Source organism: Colius striatus, chromosome 17, assembly GCF_028858725.1.
Source record: "Colius striatus isolate bColStr4 chromosome 17, bColStr4.1.hap1, whole genome shotgun sequence".
Taxonomy (NCBI): Eukaryota; Metazoa; Chordata; class Aves; order Coliiformes; family Coliidae; genus Colius; species Colius striatus.
This window is the reverse complement of record NC_084775.1, coordinates 13,814,876-13,841,459: the sequence shown is the minus strand read 5'-3', so window position 1 is coordinate 13,841,459 and position 26,584 is coordinate 13,814,876. Positions and strand designations below refer to the sequence as shown.

The following is a 26,584-nucleotide window of genomic DNA, read 5'->3' as shown; positions in this document are numbered from 1 at the left end:
TGCCTCTGCAGGGTGCCCCTGAAGGTGTAATTGACAGATGTACACACGTCCGTGTTGGAAATGCTAAAATACCATTAACCTCAGGAATTAAGCAGAAAATAATGTCTGTCATTAGAGAATGGGGAACTGGTAGAGACACACTACGGTGCTTGGCTCTGGCAACCCATGACAATCCACCCAGAAAAGAGGAAATGAATCTTGAGGACTCCTCAAATTTCATTAACTATGAGGTAAGTTTAGTAAAACATCCTGTTAACGTTTCTCCCTCTCCAAACTGGAGAATGGTGACTCCTTATGTTTGATTGTTTCTTGAGGAAGTTACACCTGAGAACTTTCTCCTTCTGTATATTTTTGGGTGTCAGACAGTAGTTACCCACACTTGTGGAGGGAATGCTCAGTTTGAAAAGAGACTCTGTCTTTGAGGAAACTTTGTTCTTAAATAGCTGGTGTTCATGCTGCTGCTTGGCTAGAAGTGTGAGAAGAAATCAGTTAAGCAGCCACCTGCAAATTGCATTGTTTTACATATGTACATAAAGTCCTCAGGATCATAACACCTTAAACTGTTCTCAGAGACTGACTCTGAAAAATATCCAAAAATTGCATTGTGGTTTCAGCTTTAAAGGCTTTCAGTTTGACATTGCTTAACTGCAAGAACTCTTTGGGGATTCTGTGATGAAACATATCTGCCATTTTGTGCTCTGAGAGTCAAGTTCACTTCCCTGCCTCCATACTGTCAGCAGCAAGAGCTCGGTCCATGATTATCATCTTGGCCACTCTGATTTTCCAATGAAATCTGTATCTAGGATTTAGGGAGAATGACTACAATTGCATGAAAGTTTTTGGCTTGTGCTCTGTGCTTCTGGCACAGACTAGAAAAAAGAAAAACTTGACTGCTTGCAAGTTGAATTCCAAAGGCTGACAACTAGAGCACATTTTAGTTACTAAAACAAGTGCAGTTGAAGCAAGATACATTTGGAAAGGTAGGATCCCATTTCAGAGTGCAGTCATGCTCTGGGAATTAACTATGTCCTCCCAATAGGCTTGACGTGTAGATGGTACATGTAAGTATTGTGATTCCAGAAACATAAAATTATTTACTTCCTCTTACTTGTTAATGTGCCTGTAGATTTGTGACTTTCCAGTTCTTATCCAGCTGTCCGAATTCAGTGTCAGAGCTCAAGTGCTGTGAAGACTTAGTCTGGTGAAACAGATAACCTCTCTGGAGTAACCCTTTTGGGGGGAAAAAAAACCCTGGCATAAGAGCAAGTATATTGTTCATAACACACTGGTTTTGACCAAATAGCAGGATGACGTAGGCCTCAATGTCTTAATTGCTCATTGTAAAACCACAGAATGTTGTGGACAAGCAGTAAAACCAAACGTCACTACACTGAGAGAGACTGAGCGTGCAAGCAAAATGACTGTTTCACTGATCTACAGGATCTTGCACTAAAACTTGGTGCTGTCTTGTTTCAGACCAACTTGACCTTCGTTGGCTGTGTGGGTATGCTGGATCCCCCAAGGATTGAAGTAGCTTCATCTATAAAGTTGTGCAAACAAGCTGGTATTCGAGTTATTATGATTACTGGCGACAATAAAGGCACAGCAGTTGCTATTTGCCGCCGCATCGGTATCTTTGTGGAAGATGAGGATGTTTCCACAAAAGCCTTTACTGGTCGTGAATTTGATGAACTGTCACTTGCTGCCCAGAGAGATGCTTGTCACCATGCCCGTTGCTTTGCTCGTGTAGAGCCTTCCCACAAATCTAAAATTGTTGAGTTTCTTCAGTCTTTTGATGAGATTACAGCTATGGTAAGTAATTGAACTTTAGCTTGGTTTGAAAGGCACATCCTGTCTTTAAACCCAAATGACACCATTTCACATGCTTCATTCTGGGAAACATTTGCTTCCACATTTCCTTGAACTCAGAGCCTCAGAATAGTTTTGCACTTCAGTGATTTGTTTAATTAAAGAACTAAAACCACACCCAGTGCAAAACTCCTTTCTAGTCCCATGTCTAAGTGCTCACCTTACTTACTGGTTTTTTCAACTTTAAATTCTTGTTTTAGACTGGTGATGGTGTCAATGATGCCCCTGCGCTGAAGAAAGCAGAAATTGGAATTGCCATGGGTTCTGGTACTGCAGTGGCTAAAACTGCTTCTGAAATGGTCTTAGCAGATGACAATTTCTCAACTATTGTAGCTGCTGTGGAAGAAGGACGTGCAATTTATAACAACATGAAACAGTTCATCCGTTACTTGATCTCCTCCAACGTTGGAGAAGTTGTTTGGTAGGTTTAAAACGTTTTTCCTTTGAGTGATGGTGGAATCTTTTGTTAGTTATTTATTTACTTCCAGTATTTCTCACTAAAACCAGAGAAACAGGTTCTCCAGGGAATTGATCACTGTGATTGTGTGGAAATCTGCATAGTTCTAGCCTATACTGGCAAATTTCAGTGTGCCACAAAAGAGAAACGTTGCATTGCATGAAATATTCGGTCTCAGTAGGTGGCTAAATGCTTTGCAATTGTTTCTGTGGTTAGAATAATTCTCTAGAATAGAAAAATTAAAACCTTAATCGAATATTACAAGATCTGTTATTTCAGATAACAGATGTAACTTAGGTGTTTAAGTTACAGAAGAACGTGTCTTCTGTGTCTTAGTGCCACAGAATGCGTTTCTGGTAACAGAATATTGATCTCCTACCAGTTGCCTATATCAAAGCAGACATTCTCCCAGAGTGCAGTATAACACAGAAATTGTCTTACCTTGTTCCTTGTAAACTTTAAAGCTGTCCTCCATATGTTTTTTGCTGCAGCCCCTGTTTCTGTTCTGTTGATTCGCACAGGCTTGGAGCTGTCAATGTTACATGCTCACTAGATTTTTACAGGGTCTAGCAGTAATCTGGCTAAATGAAGCTTAGTCATTTGAGCTAAAATGCTATTACATCTGCAAAAGTTTTAGTGTCTTCTAGAAAGTGGCTTGCAAGCCTTTGTGCTTGTATATATTTACCTATACAGGCACTGTGTGGCAAAAAAACAAGGCTAAACCAGAAACTCTTACATTCCAGAAGTTACCAGAAGATAATGCTTCAAAACTTACCTGCCAGTGGTTAGAAGTGTTGGCTCTTGGATATGTTTTTAGTTCTCTGAAGATGAATATTCAGCTTGTGCTATGAAATTGACAACTCTGAGAGAACACAAGTGATTCCACAGGCTTAGGCTTAAGCACTGAAAGGGTGTATTTACATGCACAACAATAAGCTTATCATTGGTGGGATTTTTTTTGTAGTATCTTCTTGACTGCAGCCCTGGGTTTTCCTGAAGCTCTAATTCCTGTCCAACTGTTATGGGTAAACCTTGTGACGGATGGTCTCCCTGCTACTGCTCTGGGCTTTAATCCTCCTGACCTTGATATCATGAATAAACCACCACGCAATCCGAAGGAGCCCCTTATCAGTGGATGGCTCTTCTTCCGTTACCTGGCTATTGGATGTGAGTAGTAATAGCTTCTCTTAACCATGGTTCAGTGTTTAGTTCTTTGAATTTTTAATTGTTTTTTAGACTTAGGTAAATCTTTTGAGATCTCCTGAGAAGCAGTTGGTCTAATATCCTTGCATGCTGAAATCCTGCAAGCTAGCAATAGGTGTTCAGTGGAACTGGTATTCTTCCTTGATTTTGTATGGAGATTCCAACTTTATTTTGCACAGTTGCAGGCAGTGCAGTGATAGCAACAGGAAAGTTGGGATGTTTAATTGGTAGCAGCTGAGGCACCAAAAGCTTTAGTTGCATAACATCATCGTGACATTCATCACTTCTTCAGGGCTGTTTGATTTTGCAGCTAAGAAGCCATTAGAAATTTTACATCTCTTGCATACAGTCTACAGTGCTAACAAAACCACTTGGTTTTATTCAAGGTTACGTTGGTGCTGCCACAGTGGGTGCTGCTGCTTGGTGGTTCATCGCTGCCGATGGTGGGCCAAGAGTTTCCTTCTATCAGCTGGTATTTGCTCCCTTTAATGTCTTTGAGGGGGGGAAAGAAAGATCCATGTTTCTTTCATACTGCAATGTGAAATGACTGTAGAGAAACAGTAGGTTACAGAAATTTATATCATGAGATGTTTTCAGACTCCTTACTGTAAAACTTGATAATAATTGATTAGTCTTAATACTAAAGCTCAAAAGTGAGATGCCTGAGCTTCTAAACACTTGGAAGGAGTCACTGTTGTCTTGGGGTGGGATTTTTCTAAGGCTGACACAAGTTTAAAACCAGTGCTTATAGGAATCAGGACGTTTTTGTTTTCATGATACCCACTGCTTATTTCATAGTTGGCTATTTTACAATGTAAAAGTTAAAGATCTGTGGAAGTCAGTTCACACTGTTCTGTTCTAGAGCCATTTTCTGCAGTGCAAAGAGGACAATCCAGACTTCTCTGGTGTTGACTGTGTGGTTTTTGAGTCTCCCTATCCAATGACAATGGCTCTGTCTGTACTTGTCACCATAGAGATGTGCAATGCTCTCAACAGGTTTGTATCTCCAAATAGAAAAGCAAAGTTTCTGCTTATCTTATCTTTTGTGCAGTTGGATTCTAGGGGTATGGACAGCCCAACTGATGAGTAGTGAGTCATATTTCCTTTCTGAATCCTGGTAGTGCAAACAAAGTGACTCTCTTAGATAACATTTGAGATCTCTTAGCATAAAGTGTATTTTTAAGTCTGCCAGTTCACTCTGGTATTTTATTAAGCTTGAGCAACTGAAATATTTTCCATTATTTCTAATCTAAGCTTAATCAATCAGATTATCCCTCCTATGTTTGGTATAAAGTGATATCAAGGAGAACTAAAATAAGAATGCTGAAGATATGGAAAATAGCTTTTCCTGCCCTAAGGGAGTGTGGGTTTAGCCAATTAATACTAGATTATAAATGGAAAGCACTAAATAGCACAATGTCAAGGGTATTTTTCTTCAAATAGCTTAGAGGTCAGTTAATTTAAAAACAAATAAACTTTAAATCCAAGGGTCCTGCCATAGTCCTACAAAGTAAGACACTGCTCTACATCTGATGTTCTGGATCTCGGCCTCTTCTGCAGCACGGCCTAAGTGCAGATTGAATCTGAAGAGCAGAGTTAAAGAACAAGCACTAAGGTGCAAGTGTTTGGTCCTCTGTGTAGCCAGTCTTTAAGTGAACTTCAGAAGTGGATCCTCTGGGTCCCAAGGCATACAGCAGCCTGGAGAGGGTTATGTCTGTCTTTCCCTTCCCAGGGAGAGGATGTCAGAGTCTTAGTGAAAAAGGTGAACTAGATCAGGTGTGAGCAGGACACACAAAAGCTTTGCAAACTAAACATGAGGCTGAACTGTGACTGCTGGCTAAGCAGGCTTCCAGGTCAGTTTAAAGTTGCAACATGTATAAAAACCATCCCTCAGTATCTCTTTCCTTCGTGGCTGGAATAACTGTGACCTGCCCCACTGCTTTTCTTTCTATCTGCTTGTCTGATTTATTGGATTATTCCTTTTGGGGGTTACATATACACAGAGGTACCACGTTTCTGTTGCAGTCTGTCAGAAAACCAGTCCCTGATGAGGATGCCCCCGTGGGAAAATATCTGGTTGGTGGGAGCCATTTGCTTGTCCATGTCACTCCACTTCCTTATCCTTTATGTGGAGCCACTGCCAGTAAGTGCCTTGTATCTTACACCCATCCCTGAGCTTGGAAACAGAGCCACAACTTGTCTGGAGCTGAAGGCAAGGGGTAGAGTAGGAGCACAGACGTTAACGCTTGGGCTTTTCTTTCAGATTATCTTCCAGATCACGCCTTTGAACGTGACACAATGGCTGATGGTATTGAAAATCTCCCTACCTGTCATTCTGCTGGATGAAACACTTAAATATGTGGCCCGTAACTACCTGGAACCTGGTAAAGATAGTGTGCGGCCTCCCACCAAACCCTGTTCCTTGTCAGCATGCACCGAAGGAGTTTCCTGGCCGTTTGTGTTCATTACTATGCCCTTGGTTATCTGGCTTTACAGCACAGACACTAACTTTAGTGATATGTTCTGGTCTTGACTGACATGGTGACAAGTTTTACATGCAAAGAAAAAGTTTAACTTAATTTTTTTATTGTTTAGAGCAACTGTCTATTTCTGCTGAATTTTCACATGAACATACTTGCCGGTGATGGAGGTTTCATAATCTAGATTTTGGTTTTCTTGCTTTTTTTCTGACTTCAGTGGGGGCAATATATTCCTCTTTTATACACAGTTAAAGTGTCCATTGACATGTACAGAGAACTAACACTATTTTATGCAAATATTTTTTTGTAGATGAGAAGCATGTACAGTGTTCTGTTCAATAGTCTACTCGTCATGTATAAAAACAAACAAGGAAATTCATTGTTTTTGAGCCAGCGGACACTTACCAAATTCGATTGGCAGCAGATTTTAGGGAATGAGTGTGTGTCGTCTGAAACTAAAAAAGCATGTTACTGTTTGTCTTCTGCATGATCATCCAAACTTTAATTTGTCATAAAGTCAGGTTTTCTTCCAGAGCAGAGCTCCCTGCGCTGGGTAGGGAGCACTGCTGCCTCGGGCAGGGTTTCTTCTCTGTTTCCCTTCTTCCTGTTCCCTCACTCTCGGTTCTCAACTGTCCTTGTTTACACCAGTTTCTGTATGAGGGATGCCTGATCTTGCTCGTGCAGAAAATGCCATTCCAGGTGCAGCCTGCTGGGGTTCTTCCATACTCTCAACACACATAGGGTTGCTTTTTTTTTAAAGATTATTTATTTAAGTGTCTATTGTATTTTATTGTGACAGACCTTACTTTGCCAGTGTTGCCCACGATGCAGGGATAGGGAGGGCTGCTTCTGTCTACTTAAATCTAAACCAAACCTTTTTAACAAACACCATCTGTTATTCAAAAGAGGGTTTAATTTGGGTTTTAATACCTTATTTGTGTCAGATCCTTTTTCTTACCCACCCCCCCCCTCACCCCACCCTCCACTTAAGATCAAAACTTGTGATGAGACCTGGAAAAACAACTTGCACTGCATAGCTAGAAATTGGATTTCCTACACTTAGGGCACTAATGATCAGTTGTATACATGGAGTTATTCTGCTGGCCTGTTCTTAGCCTGACTTGAAGTAACAAGCTCGTGTGTGTTTTTTGTAAAATCTGTAAATAGCACATGACCAAATTGAACATATTGTATAGAACTATTTTTATTTTGATGTGGCACTAACCACCTTCATTATTACGGTAAATGTTAAAGCATGTTTTCAAATTCAGTCCTGTATCAACAACATGTAAGTCATTAACAGTCCTAACTGTGGTGTTTTTCTCCAATGCCTTCCAACTTTCATCGACTAAAGTGAGTATTTCTCTTCCATTTCACCATGCCAGTGGTGACTTGCTGTAAAATAGCATATGCTGTATACGTGTTGAAGAATAAATAGTAATTTCCTTCATTCCCATGCTGTGTTTTGTCAAACTCTGCTGTGCTACATTATTATCACCACTTTAGGCTCTTTGTTTTGTGGTCTTGAAACTCAAAATTGCTGATTCCAAAGGCAAAGCGCTTGCTTTTGGTTTAGTGTTATTTTAGGTCTTGTTTTGTAGTGCTCGGGAGCCTTGGTGCCCCGAGATCTTACAGCTTTTGGTCTTAAGTTTGAGATAAAATTGGACAAATCTGTAACTTAAGACACTGACAGCTGTTCACGTGAATGTTTAGTGTCCAGAACACTCTGGTACTTGTGGTCAGGTGCTGGTTTACTCCAAAGCTTTTTCCTGCTCTGACATAGGGGATACCCCTCTGAGCTGACCACCCTTCCCTGGTATCTGCAGCACTCACGGTGCAGGCACTCCTCTTTGCAAAAACAGCTTATTGTTTCCAGCAAGTGGAAACACTTTGTACAGTGGCTATATAAAGAGACAAAAGAACAGTCTCGGCTTAACCAGAATAGGCTTTGAAATCATGGTGGGGTCGCTGTGTCTTTGTGGAGTAGCAGGTGCTGTGTTATCTTCTGCTGGCTCAGTCTGCTTTAGTAACCAAATTGAAACAGCTTTCTGACTCCTCATAGAGGAAGATGAGAGTTAAAAGTTATGCTCTGTTGGTGCCTGCTGGAATCCAGTGAGCACAGATAACTCTCTAGGTTTCAAGCCTTCAAATATAGATGCTAACCTCAGAATACACAGCTCCGATCTGGAACTCCACTGCCTTGTGAACACTCGCTGTTTTATGTAGGCTTTGGCTTGTTTCCATTGATGCTGAGGTGACTCAGGTAGGGGAGCTGGACCTGATGATGTCGTGGTGTGTTGCCAAACTGTCAGCATTTAAATCCCATTGGATGCCCTCTTTAGGGTGGAAGAGTCTGTCTTTGCCCAACTAAGGCCACTTGCTGTGTCAATAATAAACCAGCAGTACGAGACTTGACCCCGTTTCTTGAAACAGGAAGCTAATAGGCCATCTGATTTAGGATTCCTTGACATCAAAATATGTACAAGTACATTATTTGTTGGAAACAAGTACTAGCAAGTTAGTTCAGTGTGTTCCCAATGTTCCCGAGGGACATTTTCTGGAGCAGGAATGTGGCTGAGTCTTTGTGTGCAGGTTCTGTGGGAGCCTCTGAGCACCATGTCTGTGGGCTTTGGAAAGCCAAGTAGCTGTTACCATGAACAATTCTGCTTCTGGTACAATCCCATTCCTGTCTATTACACCAGATAATCCTGCTACACCCCCTTTCTCCCTGTCTCTAAGAAGTGGAAAGGGAAAGTGACTGTTGCTAAGTAGAATTCAGTCTTCAACAAGTTCTCTGTTGAAGATGAATCTCGCTGTTGTGTCATGGATTGCTGGAGTGACAGCTGAGAGCTCACCCCTGGCCACCTCTCATGGCACTTGCATTAGTGCCTTGTCTTCCTTGGACTTTGCCATTGAAGGCTGATTCCTGGGAGGCAGATGGAGTGGGATCATCCCTGCAGGTTCCTGAGGTTACAGGAACTTGCCTCTCCTTTCATCTAGGGAGGCCAAGAAGAGAGGACTTTACAATTTAGAACAGAAATATCTGCCAACATCTCAAAGTTGAAACTCTTGCTTAGTTTCTTTATCTCCTCCGTATTTCCTCTCCAGCCTCCTCACTGTATGAGGGTCATCTGGGGAGAGAAAGTAGGTAAAACTCCTCTTGTACTGCATTAGCCCTGTGAATATATTTATGGGAACACTCATTGAAGCAGAAATAGCTCAAAGTTACCCAGGTTTTATCTCTTGCCTTTGTTTGTAGAAAGTAACTTTATACCTTCTGTTTCCCTTTGCTCTTGTCTCATGGAGCTGCTTCATCTCCACCGTTTTCCTTACTGTCCTTACAGACTGCTGCTTTCTAGTGAGAGGTGTGTTAAGACTAGGATCAAGCCAGTGATTGGTGGTACCTTATACCAGGAACACCAGGAAGGATACCAGCTTATCCTGGGAAACCAGTGGGCTTTGGTATGAGAGCTCCTCTTGAATTCAGGGTTCTGCAGGCTGGGGCCCAATTCAGAGCAACGAAAACGGGTCAGGCAGCTGCAGTCCTCTGTCAAAGATTTAGACAGGGGCTTTTATTTTTGTGGTGCCAGGGCCCCTTCTGCTTTCAAATGTGAGTGATTCAAAGTCCTGTTTGTGAGCTACACAACAAGCTGCTCCTCACTGGCATCCACGCAATAAAAATAGTTCATACTTGGTTTCCTAAGGTATTATTGCCACTAAAGGAGTGTGAGAGAGGCTGCAGAGAAAGATGTTCCAGTCTGTCAGGATGGGAGGAGGCTTATGTTTGTAGGAAGGTCATTTTTGGAGAAGGCTAATGGTAAGAGGAGTTGTTAATCTGATGATAAAATGCAGTACAGCAGTGGTGTCCCTGGTGCGAGCACACAGCCGCTGCACAGACTGTGCCTGGCAAACGGCTTAAAGACGGTTCTGTTTGCCCAGATGAAGGGAGGTAAAATGGATACAAAGTTGTCTGTCTTGCACCTGTCTCGTTTCCTTTTTTGCACTTCTAACCATTAACTGTTTCCCTAATCTCTGCTAATTACATCCTTAATTGCATTAATATGCATTTTCAAATCTTAGCAGGAGAGCCTAAATTTTCTAGTGTAGATGAGGTGTTTTGAAGAGCCACCATCAAGCTGTAGGGAATCAGAGGCCACTTGTTCTCTCCTAGACACGAGGCTTAACCCCGTGCTGGTGCGTGGGGGCCAGGTACAGCAGCAGCCTGTGGTGGCTGAGCTCTGCCCTCGGCCCACACACCGACCTGTCTCGTTTAGTGACACCTTCAAAGCTTTCCTACTGCTTCCCAGAATAAGCTGCATCGCTTGGAAAAGGGACATTGTTAGGTCGCTTTGGGGCTGGAATTGCAATGGAATACCTTGATTAGAGAAAAAAACAAACCACCTTTATGTCACCTAAAACAACCTGACCTCAAACTGTGCAGTATGGAAGTTGAAAGTAAAAACTACCCATCCTGGAGCCCCAGCAGAGGAAGGCAAACGCTGTCTGAAGGCTTCTGTGTTCCTTTTCACTGCAGTCTCTGGGGCAAGCACTGCCTCTGCTGAGCGTAACGGGGCTCTGCTGCCTTCAGACAGTGTAAGGTTCCAGGCTTTGAGAACCAGATAACCTGAGAGTGTCCCTTGGACGACAGAGCAGCCAGTTACCAACCTTAACATTCTTTCTGCTGTCACTGTTGATCTTAGTCTTGCTTGTAAAGTGATACTCAGCCTTCATCCTTTCATTAACTGATGCCTTTTCTTTCTTTCCTTTTCAGCAATACTGGAGTAATCGCTTCCTAAACAATTTTGCAGAAATGTAAGGTTGTTTTGTTGCGTGCATGTGTTTTTAGCAACACATCTACCAAAACCTTCTGCATGTATCATGTGTAAAAGATTCTTTGCTTTCCCTAAACCAAAACTCATTGTGTTCTCTGTGGAAGAAACGTGTGGTACCATTAGGACTTCATTACCCAGCCGTACAAACGTGCAATATAGCTTACGAACGGGCAACTCTCTCCAGAGAAGTTTGGTTTCTGTGCTGCATGGAGAAGAGTTTGTTTATCCTTTGAACGAGAATTGTGGAGCTGGCAGCCAATTTTTTCCCATCTTTCTGTATGTAAAATGTCAGTTTATACAATGTACAATATCAAAGTAATGCATGCCTTTGGGTTGTAGACAAATCTTGCTCTGTATTGTATCATCCAACCGTACTCCTCTCCAACGGCTTCTGTACAATGCTGTAGCCTATTTATAAAGTCATTGAAACGATTACCAATGAATGTTAAACCATAAAAGCCTCCAGCTCAAAACTTTGGATTTATTTTTGTTTTTCATGTGTGCAAATCGACCTCTTTTGCACTGTCATGTCACTTATTTAAATCTAAGGCAGTAAGGCAGGTGTTGGTGCAATCCAAAAACCATCGCGATGCGTTTGTCTCAAAAGCAACGAGCGCCGTAGCCGGTTCCCACAACTGCATGTACGACCTCTAGAAGTTGTAAATAAGATCCAACTGTCTGTTTCCATGCTGACAGCGAGAGGCATCACACCTAGTTTCATTTGTATCAGGTAAATAAATCTATTCTACAATACGTGCCGTGCGTGTTCTTTGATGCACTTTGTCTCCCGCAGGTACACGTGTCTGTGCTACACGCAGGCCAGGATGACACTTCCTGGCCCCAACACCATTGTAATCTTTCCTCCCAGAACTATGCAGATGCCAGCTGCTCCTCCAGCAGCACTGACCTCCACACTGGTGTGATTTGCTCTCTCCAGGGGCTTGTGTGTGTGTTTAAGGGACACTGTCAAGTACTTTGATCACTCAGTTTTTTTTTAAATGCTCCATTGTTTGTAAAACCCCTCTGAGAAACTGAAATAAACAATTCTTTCCCAACTACATCTTCATTTTTTGTCCTTCTCTGTTTTCTAAATTGCCCCAACCTGCTGCAGCTGCTGCTCCTCACTCCCCTCTTCCATGGGCAAAAGGAAGCAAAACACCTTTGGTTCATCTACACAGCCCCTCACAGGAAGGGCTTGCTGGGAGTGCTGCTGGCAGCTGGGGCTGCCTCTCTGCCCCAGGCTGCAGTGCCGGCAAGCACACTGCAGCCCTGCAGCTCCTGCCATAGGCAAGCCTTAGACAAGGCCAAGGCCCTCCAAGAGTAAAAGCTGGACCTTCCAAGTGTCCTTTAACACTCTGCTCCACAGCCCATAAACTGAGTTTTGTTTGGAGTAAAGGAGAGGGAGCCTGTGGAAACACACCAGCCAGCTTCAGTAATGTGGTTTCAATTAAATGGAATACCACAGCCTGCAGCTCCTGATCTCAGCTCACTCTAAATGAGGTGACACATCCAAGATCTTTCAAACATAACCATGTGAGCATTAAAAATACAGGGGCTGCAATCTGTTGGTCAGCTGCATCCTGGGCTGCTGGAGGATCATCAATACTCGGGGCTGAGCTGCTCAAGGCTGCTTCCTACTATGGTAGTGTTGCTCTGAGAGAGCCCAGCTCTGCTCCCAACCACTGGCTGAGGCTGTCAGAGCCTCAAGCTCTTATCTACAGCTGCAGCTCTTCCCAACAACTTATTTATAATCTGTGGGCACCAGCACCCCCAGGAAGGCTTCACACTCAAGGATTAAAGTCATTTGTCCACACCATGGTGGAAGAAGCTGCCTCATTAACACTTCTTTCCTTGTCAGGGCGTTGCTCTAATTAGGAAGCAATGAGAGGAAAAACGAGGCTCACTTCTTTCTCAGCAGGTGACTGAAGTCCAGTTTCTCAGCCCTCCTGTGTTGTACCAGTACAGCTGTCTGAAAGTTCCTCCCACTGACCTGCTACCCTTTTCTTCAACTTGCAGAAACTCTTGACACCAGCACTGGGACCAAATGTGAAAAGTCAGTGAGGAGATGAAGTCTTTATTCAGGAACAGCTCTCATCCCGTGCTGCTGCCACAGCGAGTTAAATTCCACGGCTGGCTTCAGCATCTCTGCCTTCAGACAGCACCTCGCTGGTGAGCAAACAGAGACCAAACCCATCACTTATTTTTAAACATGTCTTTAAATTATGATCTGAAAGCTTAACTCATAACTAGTTACCCAAATGAACTGCAAGCAGCACTTTGGAGTACAGCCACGTGAAGAAAATGTGATGCTCAGTGGGCTGCTAGGTACTCACGTGCAAAAGTATGGTGTAAGAGATGCTGAGATAAACAGCTTCATCTTCCCCTTCCTCCTCTCACTGCAAATCCCTTGCATGGATGCACCCACTGACAGCCACAGAGCAAGGAAACAGTTCCCCATAGCTGAAGTTATTGGATATTACAGACATGATTACATCAAACTCTAAATTCACAGGGCAGAAAACAGCCCTATTTTTACACTGAGGTGAGTTTGTGAAACCCACATCCGCCCCCAGGAGCGTGGGTGAGGAATGAGAAAAGCCTCTGAGGGAGGAGATGGCAAATTTTCTTTGCAACCTCAGCTAGAAGAAAGCCCCAGGAAAAGTCAAAAAAGTCTAATCAAGAGGAGCAAACCCCTTACCTCCAGCCTTGGCAAACTGAGTTTCAGCATGACATTGTCCTCCACAGAGCAGATCCCAAAGGTTAGCTGGAGCCACCACCTCCTCCTTCCCCATGTGTTAAAAGCTGCCCTGGCTAGCTGAGGAAAGGTGAAAGTCTGCCTCCATTCCCTGCTCCTCCTCTTGTAACAGCCAGCAGCAATACTAGAGGCCAGGAGCTACCAGAACCAGCTAGAACTTAGGCTAATACAGGAATTAGTGCTTGTTTTCAGAGTAATGCCAAACTTCCCCCATGTTACTTGAGCAGATCCTGCATTGCAGACCACGTGGGGCTACCAGATGGACAGAGACTGTTCAGCCCATATGAATCCTCCTCTTACTTTCACCACAGACCTCCCAGGAAAGCCAGAGCAGCACTGGGCTTACGCCACCTTCCCGCTCCATCGTTGACTAACCAGCACCACATCGAGTTTTAGAAGGCAACAAAAGCTCCTCAGTCACAGATGACAGCTTTTTACTCCCTTCCCAACAGACAAATAATTATCTCAAGGACCATATGGACAGCAGCTTACACAGAACAGGCCAAGGAAGATGCACATCCACATGCTGTTCCTGCTCTGCTGATGTCATCACGTCTGTTGGAAAAACAGTGCTCCAAGAGGATAAAGCCAAGTTACCAGCTTCAGCTCATCAAACCATACTGCATGTCAAGGAATAACACAAGATACTGTACAGTAAAGGGAAGGAAAACAGGAAAAACAACAATAACAAAAAAGCAGGGAAATTTTAAAGAGTTAGATGGCTCAGGGAAGGAGTTGGCATCTCAGAGCAAAGCACGGGGCAACACACCAGCTCTCCAGCACAGGAACAGGCCTCTTGTGCTGCCAGAGCAACCCAAGCTCTTGGATCCACTGCCAATGGCAGTAGCTCACTTCTGCCAACCCTTCAAGGCTCCCACTAGCCCAGGGAGCCCAAGTGGGAGATGTTCCAAAGCCCCCACCAGCCAAGCAGTTGCTGCTGCTGCTGCCGGCTCCTCCAGCCACTTCCATCTGATTGGACTTTTTGTTCTCTGTAAATATTTAAGCCATTTATATTAAGTCTCAGGGTGTGAGGAATTTTTTCTCCCCTTTGTCCTCTAGACAAGTCTCACAGCTCTCTTCAACAGAGCTGAAGGAAAACAAGCTAGCTGAAGTGACTGCAAGCACTGTTGAGAATGCAAGGTCAGTGTTCCCTGTGCCCTTTGCCCCTGGGTTGGAGCAGAGTGTGCTCAATGTGGTAGGTGGCATCTGCTGGCCTTTAGAGATGGTGCTGTGAATGGACAGATGGAGAAAAGTCAGTCCCTTTTAGAATTCTTTATGTTGGGAACTGTACTGTGCTTGTTACATCCTCAGCCCACCAGTGAGCACACGTTGCTGTTTTGACAGGGTGGTGGAGGAGGAGAAGGAACCCGATCTCCACCCTGACAGAGTCCTTGGCCTCTCTGGGGAAGCTGTTTGAAAGGGAGGCTTTGGCAGCACAAACATCCATCCGTGACCCACCGCAGCAGAGGCTTCCCCTGCACATTCCAGACCCAGCATTACACAGCCTTTGAGGTTCAGGAGCAAGGACAGGGCTCAAGACAGTAAGTGAAAAACACAGATTATTCTGTTTTCTTGTCACCAGTGGCAGACGTGGCCTAGGCAAAGGGCTTTACTCAGTATAGAAATTGGTGCATTGGAGTTCCCCACATAAACACTTTACTTTTCCCTGAGCTGTGTTTGCACCACAATAACTGCTTTTGAAACCTTTTTTTCCACCTAAACACTCAGCCCCTGGCATCTCCCTGCCTCCTCTTGGCATCTCAGCCAGTAGGAAGAGCAGGAGTTGGAGCAGTAGCCCAGTTCTCCCCCATCCAGGCCAGCATTCCTCAGCCCTGTTACCTTTCCCTGGAGATCTGGGTACTGGAACAACACAAACATGTTAGTTACCACCAAGGCTTTAGGCCAGGGCTCCAGCAATTCAGCAGCAGCTTTAGAGCTCTTGCTCTCGCCTCCTCAACGTGCTTAAACCAACCCCAACCTTCTGCAGGGCTATGAACTGAACAGATAAAGGATCTAAAAATACAGGGTGGGGAGAAGCAGAAATGTATTTAGTTTAAAATCACAGGTTTATACTGAGCTTAAGCCCACCTAAGGTCACGACATTTAGGACCCCTGAGACAGCACTATTTCAGATCTGATTTTTAAGGAATATTTGGTTATAATACATTTGTGTAAGCTGAACTTGACAATGGCAGACACAGCCTTTGAGAATTCCTTACAGCTGAGCTCTAATAGGGTTTGATGAGTAAGAAACATTCTCTGCTTCTGCCCTGGATAGATCAGTTTCTACATCCCTGAGCTCCTGAAAAGCAAGGAGGAAAGAATCACCACATAAAAACAGGCCTAGCAGGTAAGACACTTATTGAAAGGAAAAAACAGTCCTTAGACAAGTTAAATCATTTAGCCCTTACCCAAGCCTATGTATGTTTTGAGGAGATTATGCCCCTTTGCATCACTTGTGTCTTTCCCATGACTAAGTAGGAAAGAATGAAAACTAACGACATCTGTGATTTAAGTTCAAGGATTCCAAGCAAACGTGGGCACGCTGTCCTTCCCAGCCCCAGCGCTGCGTGTGCAGCTGGGTGGCAACAGCTTTCTTACCTCACCTGCAAACTGCTTCATTCTGGGGAGCTTACAACAGGGATCTGGTAGAGCCTGAACTTCACTTTCTGCCTTTATGATCTTTTCTTCTAGGGTGCAGAGCACATCACATCACTGAGGGACAGAATGAGGTCAGCTGCCTATTATGGGCTAATTGTTCTATTCCCTGAACTAGAATACCAGGAACTGATTTTGAGGGTACAGAATCTCTGCAAAGCCAGAGATCACATTCTAAAATTAGAGGAGTGCTAATGAAGGCTCATTAATAGACAAGAATCCCTCTAGAATTCTGAAGCTTGTGCTAAATGTGTGTTTATGAAACCCAAATGCACTTGACGTGCATTTAGCACCTTAAAGTTCCTTACAACCATTACAACTGTATCAGCACAGACTCTACACGAGCTCCACAATCCCAGTATGTTGGGTATTTACAGAGTCATCATCTGCAGGATCTGACTGAACTTTCCACTTGCAGTAGCCACATTCTGGGAAAACCAAAGCAGTGAGGATACAACTTATTCTGACAGATCTTAAGGTGGTCTTGCACTCGTTTGCTAAAGCCACAATTAAGTGCACTGGTGTTTTCTTTCCAGCACATCAGCACCACTGCTCATCTTGAACTGGTTTTGGTTTCCCATCCATTCTAAAAGGAAAGATGATCACATTATCTACAAACATACTAGAGAATGGTTTTGGTGGTTCTCTGTGGTTCTCTGAGTTCCTGTTCTATGTAAATGCTTCAGAGAAATACGTGAGGCCGGTGGATTCCATCTGCAATTAACGACCCACTTAAAGGAATCATTAGAATAAAATGGCTGAGCAGTTGCAAAATATACATCACATACTTATCCTAATTAAATGCATCCTTTCTTTAGTTTAATGCCATCAAGAACTCCACTCCTTCATCCACAGAGGTCTGGAATGCAACTGGAAAGCTAAGGGAGCTACCCAGCTTGCAGATGTGTAACACACCCTGATGAATGCTCCAGCACAAGGAGAAAACAAAGCAGGGGTTTTATTTAAAGAAAAGCTTTGAATTTGCTTGGACTTGTGTTCTTTGTTATCAAAGACACGCAATGAGCTGCAATCTGTTCACAGCAGCACACAGCAACGGTATAAACAGATTCCTCCTAAGAAAAGAACAGGATCAGGCCTCATATCCACCAGAATGTGATTAGCAACATGTTTGCTCTAACTGGAATACAGACATTTGGTGTCTTTGTTCAATGAAAGAGCAGCAACAGCTCATGCCAATTCAATCGCCAAGACAGCAGCAGATGCTTCTCTCTTCTTCCCATAGTCTTTAAATGACCATAATTCAGTTTGATGCTTTGGAAAGCCTGAAGCCCATAAAACTCCAGAGACAACAGATACCCAGCTGTTCTCTTTTTTTAAATGGATAAACTAGAAGACTCCTCCTCTGTAAGATGCAGCATATTGAACTATTTCCAAAGCAGACAATAAAAGAAGTAATCTGCCTGTTCTTGAGCAATTTTCTAGTTGATGTAATGCACATCACAGAGGGAGAGACATTTTACTCATGTCTGCATTACACATCTACAGCTAGGGGGAAGCTTGTCCCCCATGTCATGTGTTTGGATCAAATAGTCATTTTTTCCTCCAAGTGATATTCAAAAACCATTTCTTTAGCTTTGTAAAAAACAGTCTGTGTGCTCCAGCATACCTGTGGTAACAGAACAAATATAAAAGGGATTAAATAGCCAGCATGAAGATAAAAATACATGTTTTAGTAAAGAGTAAGGAAATCAGAACTGGGAGAAAAATAAGAACAAGAAGTAATTTTTCCTCCCACACATCAAGCCCACAGAAGTGCAACGTTTTCTAGATTACACAAAGAAGCTCCCTCTTGAAACACTGACGTAGAGAATTTGTACATGAAGCAAAGCAAGTTTGCTTCAAAAGGCAAAGGCAAACACAGGAATTCAAATAATACCTGAGAGAAACACAAAGTATAGAAACATGGCAAAAAACAAGACGTGTATTTGCGTAACTGAACATTTCTATAGCAAGGCAAGCAAAGAGGCACGAACTCTTTGTGTATCATCTGTAAATGTCAGTGCTGTATACAGAATGTGAAGTGCTTTGAGTCACTGCTGGAAAAGCTTTTAGTAACATACTGAAATAAAACTGAACTGCATTTCAAAAGAACCATTCACACCCAGCCTGTTCAGTGATTACTGAGGAAGTGACTGTCACTCTCCAACACTGGCTCAACTCTGTACACATAGAAAACAGTCAGCTACAAAAGTGTTCTGGAAGTCAAAGCTGCCAAGGGTACCAGCATTCTCCCTCACAGCACAGGTAATGCCCCAGAGTAAAACAAATTCATTCAACAAACACAGGAAGAGAAAAATGCTGCTTCAGCCACGCTCAAAGCAAGGCAGCCAGACTTCACCAGAGCGAGCACGAGCCCCAGTGGCAGCATACAAACAAGAGAGGAAGACATTTTCCACAAAGGAGTACAAACCACTGTATTTACAAATCCATCCAGCCCTGGACAGAATTTAGACAGGCTTACTACACACTTCAGATCCTAATGCTTTTAGTTTTAGCAGGAACTTTTGGAAGTTCAAGTTGCAAAGAACCTCCGATACAATCAGTCCCTTTCCACTTAATAAATAAGAAGCTTCAGGAATCTTCATGGCATTGAGATGCACAGAACTGTTACATGGTCTCAGAGTCTTATTTAAAAAAAAAACACAACAAGTCCTTTGTTACTGTAAAAATCAGAGTTGATGTTGTTCAAAGAGCAGCCTTGGTGGTGTGTTCAAGTGCCAAAGCAAGCAGTGTGATGAGAGGCCATCACTGCATGCCAAACCACTGTTCCTGATCTGCCCACTGAGCTGCTTCGCTGTCACTGCCTTCCAAGTCGCCCTCTTCTCCACTTCCCTCCATATCATCCACATCTTCTTCCTGGGTTGCATCTGTTGGACTTTCCTCTTTTTCCATTTTCTGCATTCCTTCCAGTGACTTCTGATCATTTGGATCCAAACTGAGGGAAGTAACAAAAAGAAACCACTGTCCTAAAACCTCTTTTCTTATATTTGTGATGTTAAAGATAAAAAAGGGGGGGAAAGTCTCATTTTGTTGACTACATTTCCTGTTTAACATCAACAAGTTTGATTGAATAGAAGATGTAACCTCACCTCAGGCTGCCTGTAACACCAAGTATCAAAAAGCTTTACATAAAACAATTTTGAACCCCAAGAGTGCACTTATCCAGGCACCACACTCTTCCAGAAAACCCAGTCAACTCTTCCAGACAATACTAATTATAAAGTAACATGAAAGCAGGAAAAAGCAGATGACCTATTTAAATAAGTTTCTAGGGGACATCATGTGCTGGATTTAAGGAAAATTCAACTTTAAAATTCAAACATGGTAACATTGAAATGGCAACACCCTGAAATAACATTTAGGTTACATTAAATTGAATCACAATACTAAAATGTACTTTGTAACTCTTTTTTATATAGCAACTTCTAGTCTGAAGGAATGGATCTTACAGTGCCTGACTGCAATAATTAATGACTATAAATAAATCCATGCTTTAATCCTCCTGTTGGTCAAGGAATCACCTGCTTAGTGACATGTTTAGCATTAATGCAATCCCTACACTTTGCACTTCTCTGTCCAAAGCCAACTAATTCACTAACAGGACATCATTTGTATGGTTCTGCTTTAAGAGAGGATGATATAAAGCTACCTCTGATGCACATTGTAATCGATTTGTGGCTCAACCTGTTACTTAGTCAAGTTGCTTACTGGGTTTTACACTGCAATCTCAGAGTCTGTGCTTTACCTCAGGGCGATACTGTACTGATCCATCGCTTCCTGATACTCATTGACAGCCACAAGAAAGTCTCCCAGGATTCGGTGCAGAACACAGTCACTCTGATTAGCCAGCGCGTTCCTCAGCAAAGCAATTCCATCTTCATACTTCTGTTCTCTACCTGTTCATGTGCAAAACTACAGCATTAATTAATAGTCTGGATAAGTCTGTAAAAAGTCAGAGTGTGCACGAGCCAACAACACAAGACTATTGCTGCCTTCAGATCTGCACGGGGGACAGCAGTGATTTAACTCTGAACAATGGCTTTTTATTGCAATAAATGCTACACTCCAAATCACATACACCTGGAAGTCAAAACATATGTTGGCAGTTGGTTTAAGTGATGGTGTAATATCAGTTGCTAGATGCAATTCCTGGGATTTTTCCTTCAGGATGGGACTGGTAAATCCCTGGGCTGTACCATCGCTGTTACACTCTTCACACAGATGGGGCTGCAGAATCCTCTTGTGTAAAACAAGATGCTTTAAATAAAGCCAACATGAGGAAGAGAAAAAGGAACTTACTGAGAAGTTCTGCTTTCTTGACCACAGCTTTAATGTAATCGGGTCTTTGTGTTAGTGCTTTGTCCAGTAACGTTTTTGCCTTCTCCTGTGTGACTGGGTCCTCCAGACAGACCGTTGCCAACAGAGTGAGTGTCTGTGCATTGGCTCCCAGAGTTTTATAGACATTATTTGCCATAACCATGGCTTCACGGATACTGTTGGATGCCAGGTAACATTCAATGAGACCTGATGATACACAAAAGGAAAACACTTCAGTTTTTGAGTTGAGTTTGTCCTGCACTCACCCTCCTCCATTACTTGCACTTGGCAGCCTCCAAACACCTGACACTCCAATAAGCAAATACAAATTGCAACTGAGAAAGTGACTCTACACACCATGATTTTTAAAGTACAATGATGCCAAAGAAACCTGCAGAGAGGAAAACTTGGACTCAAATACAAAAGCAGCAGAGAGTTCTACAGAGAATCTAAGACAAACACAGGAGATGGATGACAATCCCCTAGCACCAACATCTGACATGAGATCAAGTTGTGACAAGTCACACATTTCTTCCTTAGGTGCAGAAGCAAAACTATTCAAGCAAATGTAGAGCTGCATTGCTGTACTTCTACATGCACACTTGTACAGCTCTGTGCCCAGCACAAAGCACAAGGCAGGGAACGGGAGGAGCAGGAGAATCAGATCAGCACTCTGCATTCTGAGCAAATGAGAAAGCAAAAAACAAGGCTGCGCTGCTGAATATTACAGCATCATCAGTTTGGTTTTACTTGGCCAATAACGCATGGAAGACAGACAAGTACCACTGAAAAAACCTGAGAGACAGGGAATTCATGAAAATGAAGCCTGAAACACATGATCAAATCCCAAACTGGTGCAAGGTAATCAATGGTACAAAATATACAATTGTACACAAATATACATGATACCAAATGTACAAATCTTTGGTATCTTTCCAGAAGCCTAACATTTTAACACATCCATCCTACAGATAACTGACTTCATAACTTTTATTTATGGGCAGGTACTTAAAAAAATAAGATGAGGCCTAAGACTGAGTACACCTCATCTCAGGTTTTTGTCCAGTTCTAGCACTGAGATGTTAATACAGCATCTGGACTCTTCACAATGCCTGTATTCTCTAGTAACCCTCATCTGATCACTCTTCATAGAATCACAGGATCATTACAGTTGGAAAAGACCTTTAAGATCGGGTCTAACCCTTCACCTCCCACTGCCAAGCCCATCACTAAACTAAACCATGTCCCTCAACACCTCAGCTTTGCATCTTTTAAATACCTCCAGGGATGGGGACTCCCCTACCTCACTGGGCAGCCTGTTCCAATGCTTAACAACCCTCTGAGGGAAAAAGTTCTTCCTCAGCTCCCCTGGGGCAACTTGAGACCATTTCCTCTTGTCCTATCTCTTGTTACTTGGGAGCAGAGACTGACCCCACCTCCCTCCAACCTCCTGTCAGGGAGTTGTAGAGAGTGATTATATAGTTGGGTAATAGTAATTTACTTACTAGAAAGTCAGCAGGAGAAAAGAACTCCTGTCTAATCCTCATCATGACACCAACTTTCACACCAAACCAACACTGTGCTTGTGAGCAGTTTGCTTCACTCACCTTCGTAGCAATCCAGCCTGCAAGGCGCAAGCCGGATGGCTTCACGGAAGTGTATAATGGCCTCCTGGACTCGGCCCATGTTCCTGAGAGCAGCTCCTTTCAGCAGCAGAGCTTGGACACTGTTACTATTAAGCTGGATGGCTTTGGCTCCTAAGTACAAGGCACGAGAGTAACGTTTACTGTAGAAACTATGACACCTATGGAAAGACAAGAGGGACTGTGAACGTGTGCTGCCTGGGAATGTTCACAGAGCTTCCAAAGCAGAAAGAAGAAAAGGAAAAAGAAATACAAAAAGTACAGCAGCTGCCTGCATTTTAAGAATATATGTACAAGAAAAAGACCTTTCCAGGAGGTTTTTTTAAAAAGGCAGCATGAATTTAACTACTGCTGCTATTTAATCATTGTTACTCACAGTCACTCTGACAGGTTTAAACATACAAAAACCATCCAAAGTCGGTATTTATGGACAACTGGTAGGATAGAAAAGCACTTTCTGAACAAAAAGAGCTGAATCCACTCTATCAACTGCAATTGATGACATGAAGCAAGAGCTGAAGTAAGAAAGGGAAGAAAACTTACCCAGATACCACCCAGGGTTCTGCATGCTGATCAGAAATATTGAAGAGCCGGCAGCCCAAGTTCTCCACGTCCTCCAGTCGACCCTCACGTGCCAACAGATAACCATACACATCCATTCCTACAGTCAAGTGTTTGAAGATCAGTCATCAAGAAACAGAAAGTTCATTCACACCAAGAGAAAACAAACCCATACATGCTTCCTTTAAACTGGGTAACCACCAGCCATGGCTCAAGACACACAGCTTCTGAATGTCAGTTCAGAAAGCCAGGTACAGCGCCACACAACATGCCACTGCACACTTGACTGAGGGGAGCTGCTGCTCTGACGTTACTTATCAGATCATTACACACACTTTTAGGATTGACTCACCTTTTATTAAGTAAGGATCCAGCATTTGTGCTTGCTCAAATTTTAGAATCGAGTTTTTGTTGTCTCCAGCTCTGAAATACAGGTCTGCTAAGCTCCCCAGCAAGTCTACGTTATCCCTCAGCAAGGACTTTTTCTCTAAAGAGCTTCAAGAACAACAAAAAAGAAGGACCTGTTATTCACATAACACCACGTTAAACAGAATTCTATATAAATACTAATGTATTATTTGATTACAACTTGCTCTTTGAGCTCTTACCAGATGGTATTGATTGCTCTTGTGTTATCTCCAGTGTGCACAAAGGCATATGCCTTGATCCACACGGAGAGCCAGTCCAGGTTTGGAATACTCTGGATTATGTTGATGGTCATAGAGGCCACTTCTGCACCTTTCACTGACAGCGAGAGCAGCCCTGTTCAGAATGGTACACACATCCACTTCAGACACCAGAAACGGCTTTTCACACCATTTTTGTGTAATTTAAAGACAGTTACCTAGTCCCAAGCATAATTCCAATTACAATACTGCTTTGCACTGAAACATGTCAGTGTGCAGACACCTACCCAGTATGGCATCAAGTGCTAAAGGGCACTGCCTCAGGACTTCTTTGTAGCTCGTAACAGATGAGCGTTCTTGACCTGCTTTCTTGTATAGATTTGCCAACATCATATTGATCTGCAAGCAACAAAAATGTTGGTAGAGTCAAGTATGAGAAAGGAAGAAGCCTCATGAAGAAAAGGTCACCACTTTGTCTGGCATGCCTGCCTCCCTCTCTCCTGTTCTGGACAGAAGACAAAATCACCTGTGCCCTCCCTCGGAAAACAGTGTGACATTACCACAGAGTGTGGCATTTAAATTGTTGCTTATTGCTGAGTCCAAAGATAAAACATTCTTTTGTATTTGCACAGTGCATCTTGAAATCTCAGTGCACAGCATCCATCTATGATGCCAAGAAGGACCTGTATGTCCCTCACGTGAGCCTGCTTTCAGCTGCTCCCTCTGTATCAAAGGAAGTCTTTCAGAGAATTAGCTTAGGAAGGCAGAGAAAGTCTCCATTTAGCTTCTGAATGAAGTAATGATTGATGAGAGAACAGAACCTGAGCTCTCCACAGCACAAGTAACTGGTTTCTGCTACAATACTTTATTTTACTAGTGTGTACAGATGTTTGCTTTTCCCAATCTCTTCTTCTTTTTCTGTTCTATAAGTTAGTTGTAGAAGAAAAACAAGTTTCTTCATCCTTGCACACACCCAGAACTCCACACCTCCTGTGTGCAGTACTGAGGAGTTAACCAGGTCATCCACACTAATTCATAAAAAGGCACACAAACATTTCATTGTTTTCACTTCTTTCGAATTCTTTCTAACAGAGGGAGTACAAAATTTGTCTGATTCAAAGGAGCCAAATAAACTAAGCTAATTTAAACATTAGAAAGTGTTTCTAAACATTTAACTAATACAAAAGCAAACAGCAAGACATAATGCCAATATACCTATAAGCTGTGCTCTTTTTTCACCAGATACTGGCCTACAGATTCATACCACGCTGTCCAAGGACTTGTGACAGACATCTGCCAGAACTAACCTTTGGGGTCCTCTGTCTGGAAGGAATGCCATCAAGAATAGCAATGGCATCTTTATCTTGCTTCAGCATTGTATAACATTCAGCCATTTTGTATTTCACTTCAATTTCTGATGGTAAGCACTGAAAAAAATGAAGTACAATGCTGGTTCAGTCGAGTAAGAAACCAAATCTCCTAGTCAAGACCTTGAGTTTGCATTAGGAAACACCACATTGATATGTTCAAAATTAAACAGCTTAAAACACCACATTTATGCTACAACACTGAGTTAGCAACATTAATTGTAAGGAGGAACACCATCATGAGTCCATCTTTAAATACCTGGCTCTGGGGAGTTGATGCAGCGTTCCCAGTCGAAGGTCTCACTTTTGAAGTTTTACTTAATGCTTTTTTCTGCTGCAAGGCCATTGTATACTTACTGACAGCATTTCTATACTCTTTATCGTGGAAGAGAGAGTCTGCATGATATACAAGGAGCTGGTATTTCTGAGATGGTGAAAACAGTTCCCTAGAAGAAATGGAAACAGAAAGGCTGAGATCAGCTGACTGAACACAAACCAAAACCTTACGGATCCAAAGCATTTGGAGCTTTCACTTGTCTGCCTTTGACTTCCAACTGTTGCTGCTTCTCCACTGCACTGGAAGGATCCTTGAGTAACAGGTACTATCTCCTGACAAAGGAGTTATCTTGCCAATTTCTTTTATCTGTATACAAACAAATGTAATAGCCCTTCCTGACACCTCTCCACTAACAACAGCTTATGTTTAGCTGATTGGCCACTGCTTTCCTTAAGGGAGCAGCCCTCATCCTCCCCATAACACACCACGTGTTGTCAACATCCATTAAAGTGAATGTTACCTGAACAGACTGGAGCTTACAAGGCAACCCAGCTCCTTATCCTGGTCCTAATCTACATTTTCTTATACTTTACAAATTCCCTTTGTAACACTCCCAGTATATTTGCATGAGTGTTGAAGAGTCGAGGTTTCTGAAAAGGATTTTGGCTTCAATTAGTACCTCAAAACCCATTACAAATGTAACAATGCTCTAGTGTCCAGCGACAGGGCAAGGGGTAACAGACACAAGCTGGAACTTCACTTGTGAGGGTGACAGCACATCGGCCCAGGCTGCCCAGGGAGGGTGTGGAGGCTCCTCGGGAGGTTCCCAAACCCTCCTGGACACGTTCCTGCGCCCCCTGAGCGAGGGGAACCTGCTGTAGCAGCGGTTGGGCTGGAGCAGCTCTGCAGGGCCCTTCCCACCCCCACCATTGTGTGAAGGTGAAGAAGCGAAGTCCCGAACAGCAACGGGACTCGGGGGATGCGCCGCGCTCCACACATGAAGCGGAAAATCGCCGCGTCTCTACCGGAGCGCTCACGTTGCACCCCACTGGGGGGAGCACAGACTGCGCTGCTCACGGCCGGGCTTCATCCCCCGCAGGAGCCTGGCAGAGGGACAGCTCTAGGGACCCCGCTCCCTGCCCTGCCCACAGGACTCCCCCTGCCCACAGGACCCCCCCGCTGCCCCTCAACGCTCGGCTCGCCCCCCGGTGGGAGGGGCCACTCACGGGTTATTGCCGCTCATGGTGAGGAGAAGACCGCTGAGCAGCCGCACGTTGGAGTGCAGCCCGGCGGCCGCCATCTCCCGGACGTGCTCCACCACGCTCATGGCGGCGGCGGGGCCGGCGCGGGGCCGGCGGCGGACGGTAAAGACGCGGCGGCCTCCGCTCCAAGATGGCGGCGGAGCCGGGGCCCCGCGCGCCTGCGCAGTGGCGGCGGCGCCGCTGAGGGCGGGCGCGGCCTGAGGGAGGCCGTGGGGCCTGTGGGGAGGAACTTTGCGGCTCAGGATCGTGTCACCGG

General features: G+C 43.6%; 2 protein-coding genes across 2 annotated transcripts in view; one reads left to right on the top strand and one right to left on the bottom strand.

The window, feature by feature from the left end:
* Positions 1 to 11,594, top strand: part of ATP2A2 (ATPase sarcoplasmic/endoplasmic reticulum Ca2+ transporting 2) — a 45,956-nt gene extending 34,362 nt beyond the window's left edge. The window contains exons 13-20 of the mRNA XM_062009563.1: positions 12 to 230; positions 1,477 to 1,812; positions 2,070 to 2,290; positions 3,291 to 3,493; positions 3,916 to 4,001; positions 4,392 to 4,525; positions 5,555 to 5,672; positions 5,793 to 11,594. Coding sequence (XP_061865547.1) covers positions 12 to 230; positions 1,477 to 1,812; positions 2,070 to 2,290; positions 3,291 to 3,493; positions 3,916 to 4,001; positions 4,392 to 4,525; positions 5,555 to 5,672; positions 5,793 to 6,062 — 1,587 coding nt within the window. The 3' untranslated portion in view covers positions 6,063 to 11,594. The remainder of the gene's footprint in view (positions 1 to 11; positions 231 to 1,476; positions 1,813 to 2,069; positions 2,291 to 3,290; positions 3,494 to 3,915; positions 4,002 to 4,391; positions 4,526 to 5,554; positions 5,673 to 5,792) is intronic.
* Positions 11,595 to 18,663: 7,069 nt separating this feature from the next.
* ANAPC7 (anaphase promoting complex subunit 7) lies at positions 18,664 to 26,475 on the bottom strand. The gene is made up of 11 exons (XM_062009629.1): positions 26,293 to 26,475; positions 25,049 to 25,235; positions 24,730 to 24,849; positions 23,710 to 23,821; positions 23,405 to 23,558; positions 23,149 to 23,291; positions 22,779 to 22,896; positions 22,200 to 22,396; positions 20,575 to 20,799; positions 20,021 to 20,171; positions 18,664 to 19,210 (listed from the first exon to the last, which is right to left on the bottom strand). The coding sequence occupies exons 1-11, from the start codon at positions 26,391 to 26,393 to the stop codon at positions 19,021 to 19,023; spliced, it is 1,698 nt and encodes a 565-aa protein (XP_061865613.1). The 5' UTR covers positions 26,394 to 26,475; the 3' UTR covers positions 18,664 to 19,020.
* Positions 26,476 to 26,584: the final 109 nt, after the last annotated feature.

Bases quoted from the DNA above. Each gene is read 5' to 3' on its own strand.
- ANAPC7 (XM_062009629.1), bottom strand. From the start codon at position 26,393: ATGAGCGTGGTGGAGCACGTCCGGGAGATGGCGGCCGCCGGGCTGCAC. The intron at 22,397-22,778 runs GTAAGTTTTCTT...GTCTTTCCATAG, and splicing joins GAACCCTGGGTGGTATCTGG to GTGTCATAGTTTCTACAGTA. The intron at 20,800-22,199 runs GTGAGTGAAGCA...GTGTATCATCAG, and splicing joins CAGGCTGGATTGCTACGAAG to GTCTCATTGAATGTTACCTG.